The sequence below is a fragment of the Vitis riparia genome, chromosome 14 (genome assembly GCF_004353265.1).
Source record: "Vitis riparia cultivar Riparia Gloire de Montpellier isolate 1030 chromosome 14, EGFV_Vit.rip_1.0, whole genome shotgun sequence".
Classification (NCBI taxonomy): Eukaryota; Viridiplantae; Streptophyta; class Magnoliopsida; order Vitales; family Vitaceae; genus Vitis; species Vitis riparia.
The window spans coordinates 4,775,254-4,801,217 of record NC_048444.1 but is presented as its reverse complement, the minus strand read 5'-3'; the positions used below and the strand labels follow the sequence as shown (position 1 = coordinate 4,801,217).

Sequence of the window (25,964 nt, the reverse complement as noted above, 5' to 3'; positions counted from 1 at the left end):
GAAGGGAAAAATAGTTTGTGAAAGAATTAAGTTCGAAAAAATTACAAGGAAAAAAAATAAATAGGCTAAGTCAGGAGCTTAACCATGTAACTAACTACCAAGAATCTAGGAACTAACAAGCACAACTTTAGGACCTTACTATCAAAATACCTAGATATTTGAGATTGGACAGTAATTAGTTCAGATTTATTGGAAACAAATAACAAAAAGTATAACAACAAACTCCTAATAATTTGACACAATGTCTTCAATTTACACATTTTATTCTTATCTAAACTTTCCCCAAAATTGGGAAAAACTTCCATATAGATTTCTTCATCAATTTCAACATGGAGAAAGGCATTCTTTACATCAACTTGTAGTAAATCCCAATCAAAATGAGTTGCTAAAGACAATAAAATCCTCACTATATTCATCATTGCTACCGATGCAAAAGTTCCTTGATAGTCCACTTCATATGTTTGTATGTATTCCTTTGCGACCAACCTTACTTTATATTGTTCAAGGGATCTATCAGTGTAGAAAAAAATTGCATTTCTTATTCATATCTTGAAAGTATACAACCAATGAAATATATATACAACAATGGAAAAGAAAGAATAAAGAAAAAAAAGAAATAATAAGAAAGAATTCCTACAAATCAAGGATTAGATACATAAATATATACCCAACTATATATATATATATACACACACACACAATTGTACACACATTTGAAAACTGTAATAATCTTCAATACCCCCCCCCCCCCCCCCCCCCCCCCAAGCTGGTGACTAAATATTATTCATTCCCAACTTGTCAATAATAGACTAAAATGTAGTACCATTCAATCCTTTAGAGTTAACATCTACAAGTTGACCCTTGATTGACAGGTATGGAGTATAAATTAATCCGCTATCCAACTTCTCTTTTATAAAATGTCTGTTTACTTTCACATGCTTGGTGCAGTCATGTTGCACAGGGTTATTTGCAATATCAATTGCTGAGTTGTTATTACAATATAGCTTCATAGGTTCTTCTCATACAATCTTTAGACCTTCTAAAATTATTTTCAACCATAAAATCTCACAAACTCCTAATGTCGTAAGTCTAAACTCAACTTCTATACTTGACCTTGAAACTACACTCTGCTTCTTGTTTCTCCACATTACAAGGTTATCTCTGAGGAATGTACAATAGCCTAAAGTCGATCTTTTTTCATCAATTGATCCAACATAATCTACATCCATGTATGCTTCCAATGTCAATTCAGTACCTCTTTTAAGCAACACTCCCTTTCTTGGAGAACCTTTTCAGTATTGTAGAATTCAATGTGTTGCTCAAATATGTACTTTTGGGTTGTGAATAAATTAACTCACCACTCTTACAACATAGGTTATGTTTGGCTTGGTATGAGAAAAATAGACTAGTTTGCTAACTAATCTCTGATAGGATTCTCTATCTACCTTTACATCTTCTTGGGCCTCAAAAAGCTTGTGATTTTGTTCAATGGGTGTCTCCACTGGTTTACACCCTAGTTTTCCTGTTTCAGTTAATAAATCTAGCACACACTTCTGTTCGGATATAAAGATCCCATGTCAAGAACGAGCCACTTCAATGCTGAGGAAGTATTTTATCTTACTAAGTTCTTTAATCTCAAATTCTTGCAATAAACACCTTTTCAATGCCTTCATTCTTTGCAAATCATTTTCTGGTACCATTATGTTATCCACATAAACTAATAAAGTTGTAACTCCCCTTATACCATTCAAGTGATCCATCTGCTTTATGTTTCATAATGAAGACTCATTTACGTCCGACTAATTTCTTTCCTTAAGGTAGGTCCACCAAGTCCCATGTTTTGTTTTTCATGCAAAAACCTCTCAAACAGATGGGGAAAGGTTTTTTTTCAAGGATTCTCTTCCTTACTTCATTAAGCTCCAAGTTTAATCCTACCAAAAATTCAAAAATGCATTCTTTTTCCAACAACCTCTTGAACTAGGAAGCATCTCCTGCATTCTACCATTCATCTCATAATACTGATCTAACTCTTGCTAGAGACCCTTAAGAATACTATAGTATTTCGTGACACCTCAAGCTCTTTGCTTCGTTTCACGAATTCAAGTTTTAATCTCAAATACTTGAGTTGAATTGCCTAAATATGAGCATGTCTCATTAATTCCATCCTGCATTGCTTTTGCTATTGATAAGAACAGATATGTTTGTCCAATTTCTGGATCCATTAAGTTAACATGTCAGACTATCACCATTGAGTTTTATCCCATGTTTGAAATGCAACCTCATATTCCTTTTCTGGTGGTGGTGTTGCTCCAGTGAGATAATCAATTTTTCTTTTGCCTCGGATAAACATTTTTATGGATTGAGACCATTGTAAGTAGTTCTGCTAGTTTAGTTTATGAGACGTAACCCAAAGGAAAGGATTGTCATAGGCAACAACTTAAAATGCACGTGGTGGTCGCTCAATGTTTGACTTGGATGTGGCTTCATCACTTATACCAAACATGATTTTGAACAAAATCATAGTTGTAAAACCTGCATCTAGGCTCCAGGCAACACGACACCATGCTCCAACACCTCGCTTGACTCCAAGTGTTGCTTTTGCATGGAGGTGGTGATTAGGTGCACAAGGTGCTTGTGTCCGGCTAGGCACGAATTTCCAAACAGGTGTTTCTTCTCCCGCATTTTTTTTCCTTCTTCTTCTTCGACGACTGAGTTGTTAAAGAATCTCGTTTGGGCTAATTAAGAAAATATTATGATGAAATATTTCTAATACATGTACAAGAATACATTATATAGGCAAATTACAACAGAATAGATAAGGAAATAATTGATAGGAAAAATATCTTTACAGCTATACATATATTTACAACTAGGAAATATCTTTACAATTGTACAAATATTCACAACTAGCACCTAGGATCTCCCGAGATTTCCAACACTTCCCCTCAAGTTGGCTTGAAAATGTCTTCCATGGCCAGTCTACTCACTAACTTATCAAATTACTTCTTTGATAGTCCCTTAGTGAGTATATCAATTACTTGTTCATTAGTAGGAATGTAGGGCATGCAAATGAGCCATTCCTCCAATTTCTCCTTAATAAAATGCTTGTCAACCTCAACATGCTTTGTTCTATCATGTAGGACAAGATTGTAAGCAATTGCAATTATTGCCTTATTATCGCAAAACACCTTCATAGGAAGACTACTAGTTACCTTAAGTTCTTCAAGTAGTGTTTTGATTCAAAGGATCTCACATACACCATGAGAAACTACTCTGAATTCCGCTTCTGCACTACTCCTAGCAACTACATTATGCTTTTTACTCTTTCATGTAACCAAGTTTTCTCCCACAAAAGTGCAATACCCAGAAGTAGATCTCCTATCCGTTAAACTCTCGGCCCAATCAACATCTATGTAAACTTCAACTCTTAAATAACCCTTGTCTTTAAATAAAAGACCCTTTGTTGGAGTTCCTTTTAGGTATCTAAGGATCCTATAAACAACATCGAAGTGTTCCTATCCTAGTGAGTGCTTGGACTGACTAACCATGTTCACTACAAATGCTATATTTGGACATGTGTGGGAGAAATAAATTAATATGTCTACCAAATGTTGAAATTTGTCTCTATCAACAACATCCTTGACCTTGTCTGGTTGCAATTTTAAGTTAAGTCAATAGGAATCTTGGTAGCTTTACAACCCAATAAGCATGTCTTCTTAAGTAAATCCAATACGTACTTCCTCTGGGAAACAAAAATTCCATTCTTTGATCTTGCAAATTCCATACCAACAAAATACTTTAAGGTTCTTAAGTCTTTGATCTCAAAATCCCAAGCAAGCAACCCTTTCAATCTCTCAATCTCCAAGCTATCATCATCAGTTAATATAGTATCGTCCACATAAATGATTAAGATAGTAATCTTACCTTCACAAGAATGTTTAAAGAACACCGTATGATCTACTTGACTCTGAGTATAACAGTGACTTTTCAATGCTTTCCTAAAGCACTCGAACCAAGCTTTGGGTGACTGCTTCAGTCCATAGAAGGATTTTCCAACTTACAAACACTTTATCTACCTTTTTTCTCTTCAAACCCCAACGACTGGTCCATAAAAACCTCTTCTTCTAGATTCTCGTTCAAAAAAGCATTTTTCACATTTAGTTGATGCGAAGGTTAGTTTGACTTGACTATAAGAGAAAATAGAATTGGAATTTAGTTGATATTTGCCATTGGTGTGAAAGTTTCTTGGTAGTCTATCCCAAATGTCTGAGTGAAGCCCTTTGCCACTAAACGTGCCTTATATCTTTCCACACTACCATCAGCTTTGCATTTGATTGTAAACACCCACTTACGGCCCACAGTCTTCTTTCCCTCTGGCAGTTCTACAATCTCCCATGTTCCATTTCTTTTAAGGGCATTAATTTCTTCTAAAAATGTTGTCATCCAATCTGAATGACTAAGAGCTTCCTGAACATTCCTTGACATAAACAAATTAATAATTTTAAAAGTAAATGCCCTATGGTTTTCATACAATTTATGGTAAGATAAAAAATTAGCTATAGTGTGTTTGGTACAAGTTCTAATTCCTTTCCTAAGAGTGATAGGAACATTGAGATCGGTGAATTGAATAGGATTATAAGAGGAATCTAATATGCTTGGACCTTAAGGAATTTGTGGGGTTGATGATTGACCTTCCAGGATAGCTGGATTCTCTCCAGTATTTTAATGAAATTTTCTTATTATATAAGCACGTATTTCAGTAGGATTATTATTATTTTGGAGTGTTTCTCCCCCTATTTGCAACTCACTATCCTTTGACATAGTTAGACTAGGCTTGCCTATTTTTTCTTTATCAAAAAATTTAGTCTCAACAATAAAAAGAGTATCATTAAGAGAAATCTTTGGTGTTGGAGAATAAATATGCCAAAACTGATCTTCATTTTCTCTCACTCCCTAAAGAAAAGTTTTGTTAAAAAAATGGGTATTTTCAACAAAATGAACATCCATAGTGTTATGAAATTTCCTTGTAATTGGATTGAAACATTTGTAACCCTGTTTATTCGAGGCATAACCAACAAAAACACATTTTCAGCCCTAGGGTCTAACTTATTCCTTAGATGACTAGGTATGTAAACATAAGCAATACAACCGAACACTTTAAAGGATAATTCTATGGCCAATCGATTTATAGGGAATAATTTTCACAATTACTACAGGGGTGTATTAGATTTCAAAATATGACTGGGCATTCTATTGATCAGATAACAAAAAGTTAAAATTGCTTCACCCCACAAATATTTTGGTATATGCATGAAAAACTTGAGAGACCTAGCCACTTCTTACAAATGACAGTTTTTATGTTCAGCTATACCTTTTTGTTTGGGTGTGTCCCTACGAGTGGATTGATGGTGAATGCCCTTTTCCTTCATAAAAGTTCCCAAATAATCATTGAAATATTTAATACCATTATTAGTTTTTAAAATATTGATTTTTATTTGGAATTGTATTTCAACAAAAGCATAGAAATCTTTGAAGATTTATTCAACATCCGATTTATTTTTCATCAAGTAAGCCTAACACAGTCAAGTGTGATCATCTATGAATGTCACAAACCATATTTTTCCATTCAAATTATGAATTTTAGAAGGCCCCCACACATCACTATGGATTAAATGAAAAGGTTTTGATAGAGAATATGCCTTTATTTTACAAGAAGTCTAATGATTTTTTGATAAAACGCAATCTTCACAATGTAGCAAGTTACAATCAACTCCTCTAAATAATCTTAGAAATAAATGTTTTAAATAAGAAAAACTATAATGTCCTAGTCTAAGATGCCAAAACATTATTCTATCATAAACAAAAGTAGAACTAACCCTACCACCAAAGCTCTGCACTTGTTTATTTTTGAAGACCTTTTCATCAAAATAATAGAGACCATCTTGCATCCTAGCACTACCAATCATCTTCCCCGTGTTTCGGTCTTGAAATTCACAATGAGAATAAAAAAAAGGTGACAACAATTAAAATCTTTAGACAATTTACTCATAGACAACAAATTGCAAGTAAGTTTAGGAATATGGAGAACTGATTGAAATACAATGTTGAGCTTTTACTTGCAATGGATGAAAGACTACCATCTACAATTTGGACCTTTTTATTGTTAGGACGAGGGACATAAGTTTGAAACCAATTAGAGATACCGGTAGTATGATAAAATGCACTTGAATCAATTATCCATGGTACAGATGAACAAAATGTAACGGAAAAAACACTATCTATTTGTGCCAACGAACTAATAGGAGTAGTAGTCGGTGGATTGGACTTCAACAGTTGAAGAAGTTGCTCTATTTGTTCCCTACTAAGAGAAGACATCTCGACAATATTGGCAGTAGCAATATTATGTTTGGATTGTAAAAAATTTAACCACTAATATCAAAAACCTAATCTCTCTTAAATATTTGAATGAATATGAAGTAGCTATACAAGAAGCTTTTGACGAACTTTTTGCTACAAAAGCCTTAATTAAAAAAGAAATTATAAAATATTATATTATAATTTATATGCTAGTTCATCTAATTATTTAAAACTAATGAACCCTCATCTACAAACCCAAGAGGTAAAATAGTTAAAAATTTTAGAATTTTTAATACAACATTAATATTCAAATTAATAAAATTTAATTTCTTTAAAATTATTAAAAGCATATTAATTACGTAATATCAATTAAATTATATCATATGTATGCTTCATAATATAGTATTGCTAATAAAAAATAAAATTAAACTATGCATATATAAAAATAAATTTTATGAAAACATATCTTAATTAGCCTTGATTTAGAGTTAATCCAACACTTCAACAACAAATTCCCAAAATTAAAAAGTTTTGAAATAGATCATAGAAAAAAAAAACTTGGAGTAATACAAGATCAAGAAACTTTCAATTGACTTGTATGTAAATGGAATGAAATTTGGGCATTTATATAATTTTTTTTGGTCAAACTAGTCATTGATGGTCAAATAACCGTTATAAATTAATTTTAGCTGTTAGATCGAAATTTGGTTGACATTTGGTCATTAGATCTTGATCTAGCCATTGGGAACATTTCTTAGCTGTTAGATCAAGTCAAAATTCATTTTCCACCATTGGATCACAAATTTGATCGTTGGATAGTTTTACAAAAACATAGGTGGAATTTTAGGCATTGAATCACCAGCCCTTGAATCTAGTTGTTGGATAAAAAATTTGGAAGAAGAGATAAAGAGCAACGATTTTTCCTTGATTTTTTTTCAAAAAAATCACTTATATGTTAGTGAAATTTCGCTAATTTTTTTACCGATTTTCTACGACGACAGTGAACCCAACAAAAACAACGCCAAATTTATCGGTTTGATTGATACATCGTAGATATTTCAACAATTTTTTCTAATTTATCCATTGGTCGAGCTTTGAATCCAAGAGTTTTATTCTACAATGTGTGATTTTTAGGATCAGATGGCACTCACGAAACCCACATCTCTTCAGAGCAATGTTGAGTATCTAGCTCATCAAGAGAGGCAGTGTCTTATTCAGTTCTTGATGACTTTTCGTGATGATTTTGAGGGGCTTCGAGGAAGTATTCTACCTCGTCATCCTAAACCTTCTGTTGACATGGTGGTAAGTGAGCTTCTAGTTGAAGAGACATGTCTCAAGACTCGTGCAGGAAAAGGGCCTTTCCCCAACATCTAGCTCATTAGTTCTAGTTCCTAGAAAACCATTCTCAAGCAACCAGACTAAATTACCTTCATAGGTTAGTTTTGATGAGTACAACTTCTGTAAGTAAGAAGGACATTGAAAGGCTTAGTGTCCTAAACTATCGCATAAAGCACAAACATCTCAGTAGCCTTCTCTTACATAGCAACAGTGAAGACCACCTCCTCCTACATAGCAGTAGTGGCGACCAGCCCCACCTTCACAACAATGGTGTCTTGAAGGACAACCTTAACAACAAGCTTATAGGTCATCATAGCCTAATATTGTAGCACTTATACCTAAAGTTGCATCATCCTCAGATCCCAACATGGTGATCATTCTAGAGTTGTTTTAAAAGTTCCTTAACACATAGTCATCGCCACAATCGTATGTCGTGTCTACTCCATCTTCGTTAGGTCTGCCCTCCCCTAACACTACAAGTAAATCCGCTTTTTTGTTGGTCTTAGACTCTAGTGCCTCACATCATATGTCACCTTCTTCATCATCTTTTGTATATGTGTGATTCTTCTTCCTCTATGTCAGTCATGACTGTTGATGGTACTCCCATGCCTTTAGCAGGTGTTGGTTTCATATGCTATGCACACCGCATTTGTCTCTCATATGTTTATTGCATTCTTAAACTTACTATGAATCTCACATCTATGAGTCAACTTTGTGGTTCTGGTTATTCTGTCCAATTTTCTTCTACTTCTTGTCATGTGCAAGATCCTCAATCCCAGAGGCTAATTAGGACAGGTCGTAGGCAGGGGGGCTTATATGTCATGGATGAGTTATGACTTCCACGAGTTCCAGATGTAGCTATTTTGGGTGCTAACTTGTCGTCTTTCCATTTAGCTTCATCTTCCTCTAGTTTTTATTTGTGGCACTTTAGACTTGGCCATGTTTTAGCCCTTCATTTAGAATATTTAATTTCTATGGGTGAAGAATATGCATCCATAGTCTCTTCCAAATTACTTATCTCTTATGGTACTGTGCATCAATCCTCTTGTATTGACACTCCTCAACAAAATGGGGTCACTGAACGAAAACATAGACATATTGTTGAGACTGCTCGCTCCCTTCTCTTGTCTGCTAGTGTCCCAAGTGCATTTTGGAGCAAAGTTGTTCTCACTATTGTGCATTTGATCAAATAAAATACCCTTTTCTCATACATCAGGTCCCTCTCCCTATGAAAAGTTGTATGGTCACCCTCCTGACTACTCATCTTTACGAGTTTTTGGTTGCACTTGTTTCGTTTTTCGTCCTAATGTAGAGCATAACTAGCTATCTTCACGCTTAACCATTTGTGTCTTTCTTGGCTATGGTGAGGGTTGAAAGGATTGTCGTTGTTATGATCCTATTACTCAAAAGTTATATATTTCTCGTCATGTCGTTTTCCTTGAGCATACTCTTTTCTAATCTATTCTTACCAAGTATCATACCTTGTCAAAGTTTGATACTATCTACATGGACCCTTTCTTGATGATCCTCTTAACCCTATACCCCTTACTAGCTCACTCATATCACATGATATCCCCCATTTTGTCACTCACTTACCCCTTCTTATACAATTTTTTCCTTATCATTATTCTTGCAAGACTCGAGCAATTACGAATGATGCAACTCGTGGTATTTTTTATGCTCCACCCTCCACAGATGATGTTTTCATGCCCTCCTCCTTCGATTTTCTCAGCATTTCTTGTGATTGCAGATCTTCCTGTGTCTTGATATCCAAAGCGAATTCGTAAGTTCACCTAGTTACCAAATTTTGCTTATTCTTATTATTCTCCTTCATTTACTTTATTTTTAGCATCTCTTCACAATCTTTGTGAGCCTACCTCCTATACAGAGGTTGTTCTTGATCCCAATTGGGATCAAGTTATGGCTGAGGAACTTTCTACTTTACATTGGACAGACACTTGTGATTTGGTGCCACTTCCGCTTGGTAAGAGCTCTATTGGTTCTTGTTTGGGTTTGTAAAATCAAACAAATTTAGATGGTTCAATTGAGCACTACAAAGCTAAGTTGGTTGCAAAGGGCTTCGCTTAGAAATATGGTATGGACTATGAGGAGACTTTTGCACTAGTTGCCAAGATGACCACTATCCGTGCTCTTATTACGGTCGTCTCTTATCGCCAATGGCACATCACACAAATGGATTTTAAAAATGTTTTCTTAATGCAAATCTTAAAGAGGAAGTTTATATGGTACCTTCTTCTAGTGTTTCTCACAACCATTGAGAAGTTTGCAAACTCAAAAAGGCTTTGTATGGTCTCAAACAAGCCCTTCAAGCATGGTTTGAGAAGTTTTCTATAGTGGTTACTTCCCTTAGTTTTTATTCTAGTGCTCATAATTCAACTCTTTTGGTTAAGTCTACCTCTACTGGTCATATTCTTCTTTCACTTTATGTTAGTGACATGGTTATTACTGGTTATGATGTTGATGGTATTGCAATACTAAAGACTAAATTGACTCAACAGTTTGACATGAAAGACTTGGGTCCTTTACGTTACTTCTTGAGTATTGATGTTGCCCATTTTCCTAGGGGTTACCTTCTCTCTCAGTCTAAATACATAGTAGATATCCTTCAGCAAGCTCAGCTTATAGATACTTAGACTGTTGATACTCCTCTAGAGCTTAATGCTCAAAATGCCTCTACAAATGGTACTCCTTTGCCTAATCCCACTTCGTAATGGACCTTAGTTGGTAGCCTAATTTGCCTCACCATTTCTCGCCCAGATATTTCTTATGTTGTGGATATTGTCAGTTAGTTCATTGCATCTCCCACTACAATTCATTGGGTTGTTGTTCTGCTCATTTTACGCCATCTTCGAGGCACTCTTTGTCAGTCTTGTCTTTCCTTTAACCTCCTCTTTAGAGCTTTGTGCATATTGTGATGCTAATTGAGCTGGTGACCTAAGTGATCGTAAGTCAACTATTGGATTTTGCATCTTCTTATGTGGATCTCTTATTTCGCAAAAGAGTAAAAAAAACATAACATTGTCTCTCAATCTTCTACCGAGGTTAAGTATTGTGCTATGGCAACTACCACAAATAAGATTGTCTGGCTACGTTGGTTATTAGCAGATATGGGTATACCTATTACTACTCTCACTCCTCTTTACTACGACAACAAGTGTGTCGTTTAGATTGCCCACAATTCAGTTTCTTAGCATTGTGGTATCAAAGTTGAATTGAAGAATCACGAAAATGTTGACTACCAAGTTTGATATCGAAAAATTCAATGGAAGTCATCTTGATTCAACAAGGGGAAAGAAGGTTTTGCTTTCTAACAATGAAATACCTATCACTATGAAAATTTCTAGAAGAAGGCTAACAATTCAGTCATTTTGAGCCTTACCAATCAAGTTCTGAAAAAAGTCTCAAAGGAAAAGACACTTGTTGGATTATGGAAGAAACATTGATAAGTTGTATGTTGTATATGGAGAAGGCTCTTCCAATGTGGATATACTTGAAAGAGAAATTCTTTGGCTTTAAAATGGATGAGAACAAGTCCATTAAAGATTGTCTAGATGAGTTTAATAAATTGGTGTACAATGTTCAATTTGATCAAGGATATTTTGAGTTCGAGGTGGAGCGTCCAACCTGACATAAGAATAAGAGTCTTTTTTATTTTATTTTCGTTTCTTTTCTTTTTGAATTCCATTAGTATGCTTAGAAGAGTCTAACAAAACATTAGGTGGTAGAATCCTAATTGCTCACATGGCAAACATTGACAGTACACAAACACCACAATCAATATATAAGCTTAACTAATATGATAATAGTTAGATTTTCTTATTATTTGCATATGTTCCTTATTGATACATCTTGAGAAAGATTTATTGTTTGTATATGTTCTTTATGATACAGCTTGAGAAACATTATCGAGTCTTACCTACAGATAAGTCGTGATGCAGAAGCAAATGTTGGCAGCAGCTCTCATGAAGCCAAGGTAGGTCAAAACTCTCAACTGTAGACAATCAGTGTATCAATTGCACTTTGGAAGTTCAGAAAAAGTACAGCTTGATTTGGAAGTAAAAGACCAAAGGGTAAAGAGAGGAAGAAAGAGCTATGAGATAGAAAACTAGACCTTGATTTGAAAAGTGGAAGAAAAAAGGAGAGAGAAGGGATCGGGGGTGGGTTTTGGTTGGGGAGAGGGACGGGAAATTAGCACTCTTAAACGGGAACAACAGCCCTCCAATATCATGAGATAAGGTTGAATAACAAAATAAAAATTAACCAGAATAGTAGAAATATATTTTTGCTTTAGTTGGGTGAGATAATTTTGTAAAATATCTACTTTGGGCCTTCCAGCAGAAGCGTTATCCAGTTCAATGGGCAGGAGCTGACCTACTTAAAATAGTTGAAAGGTACTCTTAATTATTCGTATGCATAATTTTTTGCTTGAGACCCTTCCTCTTTGACTGCCACATACCTGCTGAGAAGCATTGATTTTGTGCTTTTGTAGTCAGGTTGAAGGGCCACGCATCGAGCAACTAAGGTTGTCAGAGCTCAGCCAACTAGAGCAAAAACTGGATGGCATGCTGAGACAAACTAGGCGACGGAAGGTCTGTTATCCCATGCTTTCTAATTGAAACTCACCAAACCATTTGTTTCATAAGAAACTGACCTCTAATCTTCTCAGCAAACCCAAAGTTTGTTGTTTACAATATATTGATGGAATGCTCACTGATGTGCAGACACAGCTGATGATGGAAGCCATAGCATGCCTCCAAGAAAAGGTATGCATACCTTCATTCTAATGCATCAAATTTGATTCATTTTTAAAGAACAAATCAGATGTCTCTGTGTTAACTACCAATTTTGGCATGACGATAAGTTCATGTTAAGAGGTTTTATTAAATTTGGGTTAGACACAAGAGGAATGGAAATCTCCTTTTCTGTGTGGTCAAAGACCAATTTTTCCAATAGGATACATGGGTTTGCCGGGGAAGTATAGGGTCAAGGGTATTTGGGGAAGGAATGCATGCAAATGCCTGAGACTGCTGTTCCATTTGAAACCTATTGGCATTAAGTGAACTCAAAAGTAGGAGAAATTGCACCTTGAATATTAGGTTGCAACCTTGACTTCATAATGCAATGGATAAATGTTCCTTTTTTTTTCTAATTAAATTTTCAATCAATTATGAGCAGGTAAAGAAGCTGAACGAACAAAAACAGCAAATGGAGAAGATGGTATGTACAGACCAAAATGAAAGGAAAACTCTACTATCAAATATGTGATTTTTATGGGCTTTTATTATCTCTGTCTTTAGATTGCAGCAGCAGAGAGTAAAGACGCCCTCCAGCATGAGGACCTGGTGATGGAACAAGCCGGTAACAACAGCAAGCCCCCTCCCCAGAATGTTGTGCTGCAGTTGCTTTGATTCAATGCTAGCGACAAGCTTGACACGTGGCAATTGATAATAAACCGTTCCACACAAGTGCCAGCTGTGGTATGTCTCAGCTATCTAGTTCTAATCTTGAAGTGGACTTCTCTGTAAGCTTAGGTTGGGGAGATAATTCTATAGTATTTGTTTGTGGCTGGAGGATAGTACAGAAAGTAATGGGACATCCACCGCCTAATTGTATCTTTGGTCTTATGACTCCTTGTGATGACCAAGTCTATAATAATTAGAAAACCCTTTCCTAGCTATAAGTTCTGGGATTTTATTTTATTTTTTTAAATCAAATTTTGGATGAGTGATAAGATGGAATTTCCCTAGGACTCTACCCAAGGTTCCACCTTCCGCTACTCCTTACTCTCATTTTCAGTGTTCACCTGCAAAACCCAAATCTTATCATTTCGTATCGACTGTAGAAAACCTCGCCTGCACTTTTTATTTTGTCCAAGTTTCACCAATCTTCTTCTTTCCCTTGAAGGATGGCATCTCGAATTCAGCAGTCAAGGGTATTCTACAATTTCTGCTCCATGATCATTCACATCCTTACTTTCCCTCCTCTACCAATTTATTCATCTGCTCTTCCCTCAATTTTGACGTCGAGGGATGTCTCTCCTGCTGCTTTCGCCTTAATGTTTCTCGGGATTTCCTTGGCTTAGATGCTTTTCGGAACCTTTATTTTCGTTATTGGATTCGTACTGATGCCTTGGATCATTGGAATGATTCTAGTGTCAAATTATGTTGGAATTGTTTCGAATTTTTCTGGATTGGTTCGGACGATTCTTTGTTCGGCCACATCAAGGAAGGATGTACCTGGTGAGTGCTTACTCTTTGTCAATCTTTGGAGTTATTTGCATCTTTGTGAGGGAGATTCCTCTTTCCCTGCTATGAATCTTGATTGCTTTTCGTTTCATGATAATATGATTATGTGTTTTCAAGTGGTTTCTCGGAATTCAAAATTCTGAGTTGATCTTTGGAATCTGAGTCTACTTCACCTTAGACAATTCAAAATTATTAAAGCTAATGATTTGAAGTTGCTGCAGCATGAAAATTTTCATGAGAGCCGAGATTTATAGCCAGTCCAATGATTGAAGAAAGAGGTGATTTCTTGACATTAGCTAAGAAAATTAGAATTAATAGACTCTACCTGCATGCTAGTTATACTCCTGGTCAGGGATGCTAAATTCAATGTTGGTATGGAAAAATGGTCACTGCTTAAAAATCATCGGCCGCACATTTCTCTTCTTGCCTTTAAAACAGGTATTGAGATGCGCACAAAGATCTATTTTGAGGATGAAATGGTTGCAGAAGCCTAGAATGTTCAAGTTAATATTTTGAAAGGCTTTTGTGTTGCCATTTTAAATGGGTGATTCTTCTGATTAAGTTGCCGTTAGAATCAGAAATTGGGTTTGTCTACGCAACCAGTAGCTTTCATGGAGCAAGTAGCAGGAAGCTTCACAGGTTAATAATAAATTGCAAGTACAAAAATAAGGAGGCAATAGTTGAAATCAAATAAGAAATTTAGAAGGAATAACGATTGTATGGTAACGACGATTCTTTATTGGCCGGTTTCCAATCCCAGGAAGTGAATTGTGGATGAATCAAAATGTGTGGAGCACCTTGCCTTCAAAAAGGGTTTTCCACCAAAGGCTAACCAGAGAAAGGGCAACGAAACCAGTAGGAGTGGCGTGGGCATGGGTGGCTATTATCAGCCGGTATAGATGTGAACACCAATGGCGATGAGGAAAATGGTGATAAGGCCGAAGTAGATAATGGTGTGGACTAAGATAGAGATGCCGCTAGTCTGCATGTTGCCGAACTCTACCACACGGTTGTTTCCAGGCAACTGGAACAACAGCCCTGGCGTCAACAGCACGAACAGTACCACCGCTATCACCACCGGTCCCCAGTCCGCCATCTCTCCCTCTATCTACCAAAATCCAGAGTATATAACTATACTAAACTGTAAAAGATAGATAGGGTAATAACGCTCGGATTTATAGTCGTTGCGGTCATGTGGTAGAGAGAACTGGAGAAACAAACGAAACTACAGAGAAACAGAGTTAAAGAAACGGGAAGATAATAATTGAGAGAGAATGAGACAAAGAGAAGCCGGGAGGATGAAGAAAAGTCAGAGAACCGGCGAGGAGGGCATGGCATTGGATTCGACGCCTCTTCGACAGCTATCCATGCCGGGCGGCAAACGTGGCATCAGCCCTTTTTGGACGGCTCAAGGCACCTTCCAAACCGGGTCCAGAATCCTGGTTGGATTTTGGGTAACTGGGCCTGGGCTTTGCAAGTTCTTTTTGTGGGCCAGATCTACACTTTGAGCCCATCCCTCTTGAAATTACTATCGTCAACCCGCCATTTTCGTTACCTATCAACATTTACGCGGAAGAGATTGTAAACGGCTACCTGTCTTAGGCTTTAAGTTCATGTAGTTCAAATTGTGTCCATTTGGAATGTAGAGGTTCTTTGCATGGTTTATTTTTTGAGCAAAATTTACTTGTTATGAAGATCAATGCTAAGTTCTTTAAGCCATGGTACCTCAACGCATTAGTCACAGGAGTCCACATCCATTAATGCACACCTTTAATAAGCTTATCATGGAAGAGGCAAGCCATAGAAGAAAGCATTCCAAAACCACCTAGCATGAGCAACACCTTTACACACATGAACTTGCTTTTTCCATTTCTCCATTTTGTAAATTATTTTAAGGGACCTGCCCACCTTCGTCAATCTCTAAAGCAAAGGAAAAAGAACCTTCAAGTGAACAATTATTAAGCTAATGTTAAAAAAAGGTGCTGCTTTTCATATCCATAAAGCAAATCCACTACGTAACATACCTTTCCTCTCCTTCAAATCTACTGTCTTCTTTGTCCCGAAGTTTGGCATCGTTCATCTCCTTCTTCACCAAGAAAATTAGTCCCACCCATTCCCCTACAAATTTGGGAGGGAGGTTTCTCTCCTTTTCCCACCTAAACACAAAATCAGATATCAGATATTGGGTTCTCATCCTCTGCTTGAATTATACCCAATTGCTTAAGAGAGAGAGATGGGCGCTGATTGGGGACCAGTGGTTGTTTCTGTGGTTCTATTCATTCTGTTGTCACCAGGGCTGCTGTTCCAGCTACCGGCAAGGACAAGGGTGGTGGAGTTTGGGAACATGTGTACCAGTGGGATTGCCATTCTGGTTCACGCTATCATCTACTTCTGTATTCTTACCATCTTGCTCATTGCTGTCGGTATTCACATACATGCCGACTAATTCCATGACTGGTGTTGTTTTTGTTTTTTGTTTTTCACCTTCAAGTCTAGCTTCTTGCTTTATCTCTGTTTTTCTTTTCCCTTTTAAGTTTGTTTTCCTTTTAATTTCCTTCCGGGAATGGTTGTATCATTTGTTTGGGTGACAAGAAAGAAAGCAATCTATCTTCGCGATCAATTGTATTAGAAAGAAGCCTTGAACTTCCTTGGATTTATAAAAAAAATTGGATCTATTCATTTTAGTATGTTATGCCCTGCGACAAATTAAGAGCCTAAATCTTTTAGGACCATGTCCGGTGGATTGAATCTTAATACAGGATTCTGAATCCTCTGTAAAAAATACCAGCCCTACACATACGTCTCTGCCTAGCATTTAAAGAGGATACTTTGTAAAGTTTGGCTAGGGAAACCAGACAGCCTTAAGAGTCACTGAACTTTCCTTTTTCTTCTTTCATATTTGAAAGACGAAGCAGCATTCCATTGGGCAGCGTGGCCCATTATAAAAGCCGCATTTTGGGAGGAGGCTCATCTGTGACTTAAGGGTTAAGTCTCGTTGCCAGCACCACGTGCCAAAAACAAGTATGGCAGTGCAACCGGTTTTTATGTACATATAAGACAGAAATTTGGATAAAAATATGGATGAGACAAAAACATATGAAACCTAAACAAAATGAGAAAAAAAAAAATAGGCCATTAGATAGATTACTTCATTGGAAAGAAATCCAACAACATCCAACGCCCTTAAGAGGTTAAGAGGTAATGAAAAGAATTGCCAGATGGATTGCTACCTATAACTACACCTAGATCACAAGAAAAGGCAAAACAAAAAAAACAAAAAACAAAACAAAACAAAAACACAAACAAACAAACAAAAAGGGAAAAATGTGTTTTCATTCACGCTCGTGGAAAAAAATATATATAAAAGCTTATAAAATTTAATTAAATATATATATCTAAAAATAATTACAATTTTGTGTACTTTTAACCATTTAGATATTAACTTTTATCTTTATATTTGACCATCTCAATATTATCATTGATACATAAGTATTAATAATTTAAATTATTTTTAAAGGTTTTGATTTTGTACTTTATAAAAAATGAATAAGGCATTTTCAAGTGTAATCAATATTTTATTATAAATAATTCGTAAGAGAAAATGAATCATTTACATACCTATTTATTGAAATGGTATGATTTCACATTTTAATTTATTGCTTGATATCTCATTCTAGAGATATGTCACTTTAGGGATGGTATAATTTAACTTTTTTTACTTAACGCTTGATATATCACGAATCCTGATTCGAATCTTGTCATTGATGATACCTTGAATTTACCCGATGTTGGTTGTTGTGGGGCAATCAACACTCCAAAGTTTGGGTCCCTATGGAGAGTCCTAAGAGTTTGGCTATAAAAGGTTTCTCAATTAATAAATAAATAAAATCATGAAAATGAGACGTGATGCATTATGTGTTACTTGTTTTGATAGATCAACGATTTTTTGTTGATTTATTCTTAAAAAATTGCATCCAGCCAATTTCACGCCTTCCGATACATAATATTGACAAAGGAAATGTCATATTTTAGTCCATTGTTTCACACGAGTATTGAGCTATTACCCTTCTGAGCTTTTAAGCTTTATAATGTTATTAATTTATTAAACTCTTATAATGCAGAATAATGAAAACTCTAGCTTTTGCAAAAATCATAATACTCGAAGATCTTAGAACAATATGATTTTTACAATAGAACATCGAGAGAATACATACCTTGATCCATGAACATCGGGAGTTAGTACTCCTATAGGTCCTAGTGGTCCCGCTCTGGCACATATACTTTGTTGGCACAGATTATGAGTGACAAATTGGCTCTAGGTTCAATTTTGTGCATAAAGGCGTTTTGATAATTACGCAAGATTGGGGGTAAATGAACAAGATCTTTGGATTAGGATAATTAGTTAATTAGTATACCCTATTGGATCAATTAATCAATTATGACCCAATTTGGGCTAGATTAAGTGACCTAAGCCCATGTGGGCTCAAATCACTTAAGTCCAATTAGGAACCCTATAAATACCCCCCAAGGGTTAAGGGTTTTTATATTTTTTGTCTTTCACCATGGAGAGAGATAGAGAGTCATAACCTTCACCCTCCTTTCCTCCCTATCGAAAGTGTGCCAAGAACAAGGTTGAGTCATCAGGTGGAAGATCATTGGGTCTTCAACACTTGGAATTTAAGGTTTTGGAACGTCCAAACCTAAAGGTTAGGACTTTAACCCTAAAAAATCAATTTTTTAAAAAAATTGGTATTGCTTCTGATGCTTAGATCTAAGATGTCAACAAATTGCACTTTTATCTTTGATGCTCCTTGTTTGCCCTTTCCATTCTTCCTTTCAAGTTTATTTTCAACTCCTTGTTGACCCATGAGACTAATTGAGTGAATTTCTTGCTTCTTAAGTATTGGTTCCTCCTGAATAAGCATACTTTGCAACTCATTCGCATTCCACTTATCCCTAATAGTGTTGTAATTATTTGGAATGGACCATATTCAACAGGCAAGGAGTTAATGAAGAACGGCACAAGGGAATTCTTACTTCCAATCACATGGACCTTAGTTTTTTTGTTAATGTTTATCATCTCAATGATATGCTGAAGCATGGTGCATGAACCATCAAACTTAATGATGGTCAAAGTACTCATTAATGTCCTAGTAAGTGACTTACTAGCAGCATCAAACTGAGAGTGTTCTTCCACAAACTTCATATATTCCTTAGCACTTTCAATTCTAGGAATTGTGGACTTATGTTGTTTACTACAATCATTTGCGTGAACACTAGGCTTAGTTTGTTTGATATTTCCCAAGCTTTATGGAAAGACCTCTGTTATCGCTACTAAAATCAATAATAACAACTGGATTCTCAGTTTGGAGTGTCAAATCAAGATCCAAAACACCAAGTGAAACTAAACTTGTTCACACCAATCAAGAAAATTAAGTTTATTAAACGTTACAATAGACAAAGCTTGCGAATGAAGAGAAACGAATACCGCAATAAATGTAGAATGCTCACGCATTGATGCTTTGAGTTATAAACTTAAACACATAATTCAAATTCAAACAAAATTCATTAAACATTAATATGCATATTAAAGCTCTCCTTTAGGTGATACTAACCGGACATATTTGCTATTTTTTAATATGCTAAACACATCAAATTAAGCATACTAACTAACCACATGTCCATATTATCATTATTTAAAAAAGAAATATACCCAATTAACGACTTACAAAGAGTGAACTTGGTTTAAGAGTTGTACTTCATTTGAAATATTTAGTTTAAAATTTATTTTATTTAATAAAAATATAAAACAGAAAGAAATTTTTATTTATATTAAAAAAAATCATTATAATAATAATAATCTTTAAAAAAAAATCATAAGTTCTTAAACCAGGGGCTCTCATACCGAATGTTAATAATTTATTAAATTCTCATCATGCAAAAAAATAAAAACTCTCAACTTTTACATAAATCTTAATACCAAAGATCATAGAACAATATGATTTTCAAAACAGAAAATTAAGAGAAAACGTACCTTGATCCATGAGAAATATATGAAAGAAAAAATCTAATATAGAAGGAGATAACCGTGCTTCTCCCCTCTTAAGCCCCTCTTAACCCCTTAAGCTTGACGGACACTTGTCTGATGGAGAGAAAAACCGATACCTCTTTTCTGGGTAGAGAGAAAACCAGTTCCAGACACATTATCCCACTTTCCATCATAGTAGGCAGTATCAAGATTTTTCTCAAAATTGATCAATAGAATTTCAATAAATATTATTGATTTATTAAAATATAAAACGTAAATGGCACGTCGGCCACTTCAGAAAAAAAAATGCTAACATAGAAAACGGGATGGAATCATGCCATAAAAACCACCATCGGAGATTGTTGAAGTGAAGGTGCCCCTATAGGCATCATCTGGGTAAGACAATCGAGTGTTCATCATTTGTTCATTATTCTTGCCTATTAGACAACGACAGTAGGACTTTTGAAAAACTTATTCTTTTTTTTTTATTATTGTTTTTAAAATTCTGATTTGGGGCCTAATTTTATACAATTCAATTTAAATTAAGGTTTTGATTTGATTAATATCAGTTTACAAATTAAAATTTGATTTAAGCTAAAAAAAAATTTGCAAAATTGATTAATTAAATAAATTCCCGATTTTATAAGCATTACACAGTAGACCAAAACAATAAAATAAAATAAAAAACAAATAAAAAAAATTATTTATTTTACACAACCTTACAGTTAAATTTAAAAAAAATCATTAATACAAAATTAATTTACAAATTTTTTTATGCAAAGAAATCCATAATTATAATAATAATAAATCCATAATAACAATAATAATAATAACTGTGAGTGTTTAGCTAGGTTGACAATTCCGGACAAAATTCCTAAGTGTCCCCTAACTCGGCTTCCCAATTCCTCTTCGAACTACTTGACTTTGAAGACTAAGATTTTGCTAAGAGGCTGAGGTATGTAGTCGAGTGTGTGGTACTTGAATGTGAATCATCCCGGTTTTTAATCTTTAAATGTGTTAGAAAGTTAGGAAATGGTTTTTGGTGCAAGACTTTTATTCCCCTGTTTCTGGATCGATCCAGGTGCAAGGGTGGATCGATCCAACTAATTTTTTTTTTATCAATTTTACGCTTTAAAAAACAATCTTCTCTCATTTTTCTGTAGAGTGACTGCAGAAAACGTGGAGAGAGCAGTCACTCCATGTGTTCTTCATTTTCTCATCTTGTTTTCCTAATTTAGGGTTTTTTATTACAAAGAAAATCCACTTTTCTTAATGTTTTCCAAACTAGTTTTTAATGGATTTTCTTGAGCAATCAATGGGTTGATTCATTCTTTCATTCATATATCAATCTCTTATTCTATTTGGGTTTGTGCAAAAACCCATTTGCTTCTTGTGTGGATTCAAGAAAAGGCCGAATTGAGCTTGGTGTGGACTCCAAGTGTGCTCCGGAAGAAGAAGGTGAGAAGTTGAAAATGAAAATACTAGTCAAGTAGTCCAGGAATGATTGGTTGGCTTGAGTTAGGTAAAACCTTGTACTTAGTTTTTATTCTTCATAGTGTAGTTTTTCAATCGGTGATAGGCTCATGGTTTTTTATCTCTTCGGAGGTTTTCCACGTTAAAAATCCAGTGTTCATTGTCTCTTTCTCTCACTATACACTTTGAATTATTTTATGTGTTTGATATCATTGATTATTTGGGCATACATGTTGAATGGAATAAATATGAGATGATATAAGTGTGATGATCCATGGAATATCCTTAATAATTTTTCTGTTCATTTTGTTTAATGATATCATGGAGTCAATTGATATGAGTTGAGGAGATGATTGTTCTTTTGATTTATTTTTAAGGAGTGTTGAAACATTTGCATGTGTTTTGCATTTATAAATTGTTAGGAGAATGTTGATACATACATTCTTGTTTGTGGATGTTATGCTTTGTTGAAAAGTTGTTGGAATAAAAGTTTCTTGACATTGAGATAGTCCTTGGATTGTTCTACAACACTTATTCACCTCCCTCTAAGTGTAGTCCATTATTGAGATTCACCTTTTCAATAACAACAATAACAAAAAAGTGATTTAAATGATTTAATAATAATAATAACAATAACAATAAATAATAGTAATAATAATAATAATAATAACAATAACAATATCAATAACAATAACAAAAAAATTATTTAAATGGTATAACCCTACAAAATTAATGAATAAACTAATTTTTCTTATTGTATTAATTTTAATATAGAACGAAGTCAATAATAATAATGAAAAAAAATCTTATTTAATTCACTTTATAAAATTAATTTATGAAATAATTTTCTTTAATTCTATTAATATTAGTATAAATAAAAAAAATTAAAAATAAAGAAAAAGAAAAGAAGAAGCTAGTATATGATCCAAAATTTGATTTAATTTTTATAATCTGGGAAAATTAATACACAAAATGATTTTCTGATTTTTCTCTAGATATTAGCCTATACAAAATAAATTTATAAGATAATTATCTGATTTTATTAATATACAACGAAATCAGCAAAGAAATTCTAATTTAATTCATTCAAATTAAATCATGCAAATCTCATTCTCACAAATTAGATCATGCAAATCCCACATCTCTATAGAACACTTTCTGATTTATTTATTACAATACAAACACAAATGAGAAAAGGTAGAGATACTATACCTCTCTCACCTATTCTCCCGAATATCCTTCTCTTTCTCCTGACATCTCAACTAAGCCCTTTTTCATATACTCACTTCATGGTCTTCTCCGTCAACCGTTGAGAATCTTGGTCTAGACTCTTCCGAGCCACTCCAAATTCTCTGCTGATTGCTCTCTCCTATCCATTGGAGAGCCCGAAAGAAGTCCAAAATCTAAATAATTAGAGCCCAAATCAAATAAACCCATGATTCAAGTCCAAAAGTCCAAAGCAAATTTTAATATTAAAATCTATCAGTAACAAGCCAAGCCCAAACCGGTCCCAAGAGCCTCAAGGCCCTAGATTGGAATCCAAGCCCGCCCAAACCCAATATGCAAAAGCCCACAAAAAACAAAACGCTACTGTAGAGATTAAAACGAGAACTTACCCAATTCTGTCAAGACTTGCCCAAATATTTCTTCCTATGATGAAGAACAAGGCAGTGGTGACGTGGCTGGAGGCTGCCACGGTGGCGAAGATGGAGGTGGCAGTTGGTGGGCGAGGGACCGGCACCGCTGTGGCGACATGATGACTATCCGTGAAGAGGCTTTGCCGGCAAGTAGTGCGCTGGTGGTTGAATGAAGGAAATGGGCCGGCGGCAGTGGCGCCGTGAGTGAAGAGGTGACCGTCGCGATGGCGGCAGTAGGTGAGAGGAAGGCGGTGTGGCGTGCAGTGGCTATGAGAGAGAAGAAGGAAGAAAGAGCAGGGGAGAGAGAGAGAGAGAGAGTGAGGGGAGGACCGGGGTGGTGTACGGTTTTTTTTTAATCGGTTTTTTTGGGGTCTTTAAGGGTTTCAGAAACTTGGAAGATGAGATCGACTGTGGGGATTCAATCTGATGAAATAGGCGTGTAAGTGGGTTTGGACCTTAAAAAAGGGCTTAAAAAAATAGCCGATTAAAAGGAATAAAATAAGCATGAAATTACAAATCTAACCTTTCACTTTTTTTTACCAAATTTTTTTTACCCATTTTAGGTAAGAATATCCTCATTTTTTTTCTAATAAAAAATCATTTTTCCTTTTAAAACCCATGTAAAATTAATGAAAACGTTGAATGGTATTTATATTAAAAATAGGTTATTCTTCGAGTTTAAAAATGAGTGAGATTAGTTTTACAAATTTTGATATCTTTTTATTCTTTTTAATCAATTAATCCTATAAAAAATTATAAAAATATAGTTAGGTTTATAGAACAAAAAAAAACAACATAATCATTTGGATCAATTTATTACGTAAATTTTTGGTAATGATTGAATTAGTTTTTGAGTTTTTAAAAAAACAAAAAATCAATAAATTTACTAATAGTTACAATGCATTAAGTTTGGATTGATTTAGATTGCATTTGTTTAATGAGAAATTTTGAAAAAATATAGTTCAATGCATAAGAAAAATAATAGAGTTATTTTTAAAATAATTTTCATTCATACATTTTATTGTATTAATTAACACATATATGCATGGGTGTTTGGTAAATTTACGAGTTAAGATGATTTAAGACCTTAACTTAGGTTATTAAGTAGATTAATCATATTTGGTGAAATAATTTAATATTACAATATAAAGTTATTTTTAACTTTAAGTTTTAAATCAAAATAGTTAATTTGATGTTTGTTTGGTAAAATTTAACACGTATTACTTAGTAACTTAATTGATTTTAAGTTAATTTATTTTTAATTTATCAAGTTAAAATGTATTACTTTTGTTTTTTTATTAAGGTTGTTTGGTAAAATTAATTTAAAATTTACTTTAAATCATCAAATTGATGCATTTACTCTCATTAATTTTAGCCAATATTTATTTTTTAACTTACATTTATTTTTCATTAGTTTTAAGTAATAGATTATTTATAAAACATTTATTATTTTTAAATATTGTAGATGCATAAAATAACTATAAAACATTTATTATTAAAAATGAGTCATGAATGTGGAGTCATAATCCTAAAATATACTATCACTAGTGTGGGCAAATGAGTTGAAAAGGATTTGAAATTAAAAATAAGTTACCTATTTTGACTTAATACTTAAAGTTAGAAAAATAAGTTTAAGTTGTAATATTAAATTATTTTATCAAACATGCTTAATTTTTTAAATAATTTAATTTAAGTCATTAATTCAACTTACCAAATACCTGCTTATTCTTGATTTCAAATTATTTTTATTGTACTTGCTATATTTTAAAATTATAATTTCACATTCATGATTCATATTTTATAATAATTATTTTATTTATTTACAATACTTTAAATATGAATGTTCTATAAATAAATTTATTATTTAAAATTAAACAAATAAATATGAGTTAATATTAATAAAGATAAATATTAGTTAAAATTAACAAGAATAAATATGTCAATTTGATAATTTAGGATAAATTGTAAGTTAATTTTATCAAATCATTCTAATATTTTAAAGTAAAAATATAAATAATAAGTTTTTAAGTCAATAACTTAAAAATAATTTAACTTAAATCACTAAATAATAAATATTGATTTAAGTTTTAAATTATTAGTAAAAATTACTAAACCCCTTAATAAATCTAACATTGATTTAGAATTCATTCATAGTGAAAAACGTAGGAAAATTTTAGTTTTGTACAAGGAGAAACTCAATGTTTTAAATTAATTTATTATTATTATTATTATTGTTATTTTATGTAAAAGCAAAACATCTAATACTACAACATAAAAGAAAAACATCTTCCGGCAAAAACTATAGGTGTATTGTATTTCTTTAAAAATCATTTTTAAAAATTTTGAAGTTTAAGGTGGTAAAAAATTGTACACATCTTGGTTTTTATTTATTTTTAAATAGTTTGAAAAATTATTACTTTCTCAATATAAATTTTTAAGATTTCCTGTATGTTATATAAAAGTTATTATTATTTTCTAATTTTAAAAATAGGCATACAAAAGTATAATATGTACAAAATGGAAACTTACAAAATTGTTAAATTCTATTAATTAGATCGATTTTTGAGTTTCAAATTATATTTGAAAACCGAAAAGTCTTATCCATTAAATTTTTATTTGATTTGAAAATTATTTCAGTAATGGAAAATTAAAGAAATATTAAAAAATGGGTTTAATTCAGAAAGTCCTTAATAATTAAATTGGCTTTTAAGTTTCAAAACACCAAATCTTATAAATGAAGTTTGATTTGAAATTTGTTCAAATGGATGGAAGGAGAATATTCGAAAAATGTCACTTGTTTATTGGGCCTCATTCACCAACTCCCACTTCTTGCCCTTTAAGCTTCTAATCCTCATTGTCGGCTTA

The 25,964-nt window shown here is 33.7% G+C and overlaps 3 protein-coding genes and 1 long non-coding RNA gene across 7 annotated transcripts in view; 2 read left to right on the top strand and 2 right to left on the bottom strand.

Moving 5' to 3' along the window:
* The window catches only part of LOC117930132 (truncated transcription factor CAULIFLOWER A-like), a 28,567-nt gene extending 15,176 nt beyond the window's left edge, over positions 1–13,391 (top strand). Inside the window, exons 2-7 of one of the 2 annotated variants that reach the window (XM_034850604.1) lie at positions 11,608–11,689; positions 12,055–12,107; positions 12,206–12,305; positions 12,438–12,479; positions 12,892–12,933; positions 13,014–13,391. In XM_034850604.1, coding sequence (XP_034706495.1) covers positions 11,608–11,689; positions 12,055–12,107; positions 12,206–12,305; positions 12,438–12,479; positions 12,892–12,933; positions 13,014–13,124 — 430 coding nt within the window. In that variant the 3' untranslated portion in view covers positions 13,125–13,391. Of the gene's footprint in view, positions 1–11,607; positions 11,690–12,051; positions 12,108–12,205; positions 12,306–12,437; positions 12,480–12,891; positions 12,934–13,013 lie in introns of both variants that reach the window. The other variant, XM_034850603.1, reaches the window with a different exon arrangement.
* LOC117930135 lies at positions 116–23,505 on the bottom strand. 3 transcript variants are annotated; one of them, XR_004653853.1, is made up of 4 exons: positions 23,079–23,505; positions 22,675–22,865; positions 19,996–20,133; positions 116–510 (listed from the first exon to the last, which is right to left on the bottom strand). It is a non-coding gene; the product is annotated as an uncharacterized LOC117930135 (long non-coding RNA). The 3 variants fall into 3 exon arrangements; XR_004653852.1 differs by lacking the exon at positions 116–510 and having other exon boundaries at positions 19,880–20,133; positions 23,079–23,499; XR_004653851.1 differs by lacking the exons at positions 116–510; positions 19,996–20,133 and having other exon boundaries at positions 22,539–22,865; positions 23,079–23,504.
* LOC117930134 lies at positions 14,569–15,397 on the bottom strand. The gene has a single exon (XM_034850607.1). The coding sequence runs from the start codon at positions 15,055–15,057 to the stop codon at positions 14,848–14,850; it is 210 nt and encodes a 69-aa protein (XP_034706498.1). The 5' UTR covers positions 15,058–15,397; the 3' UTR covers positions 14,569–14,847.
* Positions 16,056–16,593, top strand: LOC117930133. Its single transcript, XM_034850605.1, has one exon. It carries the CDS (start codon positions 16,195–16,197, stop codon positions 16,405–16,407), a length of 213 nt encoding a protein of 70 aa, XP_034706496.1. The 5' UTR covers positions 16,056–16,194; the 3' UTR covers positions 16,408–16,593.
* Positions 23,506–25,964: the final 2,459 nt, after the last annotated feature.

Coding starts and splice junctions, on each gene's coding strand:
- LOC117930134 (XM_034850607.1), bottom strand. CDS start 15,057: ATGGCGGACTGGGGACCGGTGGTGATAGCGGTGGTACTGTTCGTGCTG.
- LOC117930133 (XM_034850605.1), top strand. CDS start 16,195: ATGGGCGCTGATTGGGGACCAGTGGTTGTTTCTGTGGTTCTATTCATT.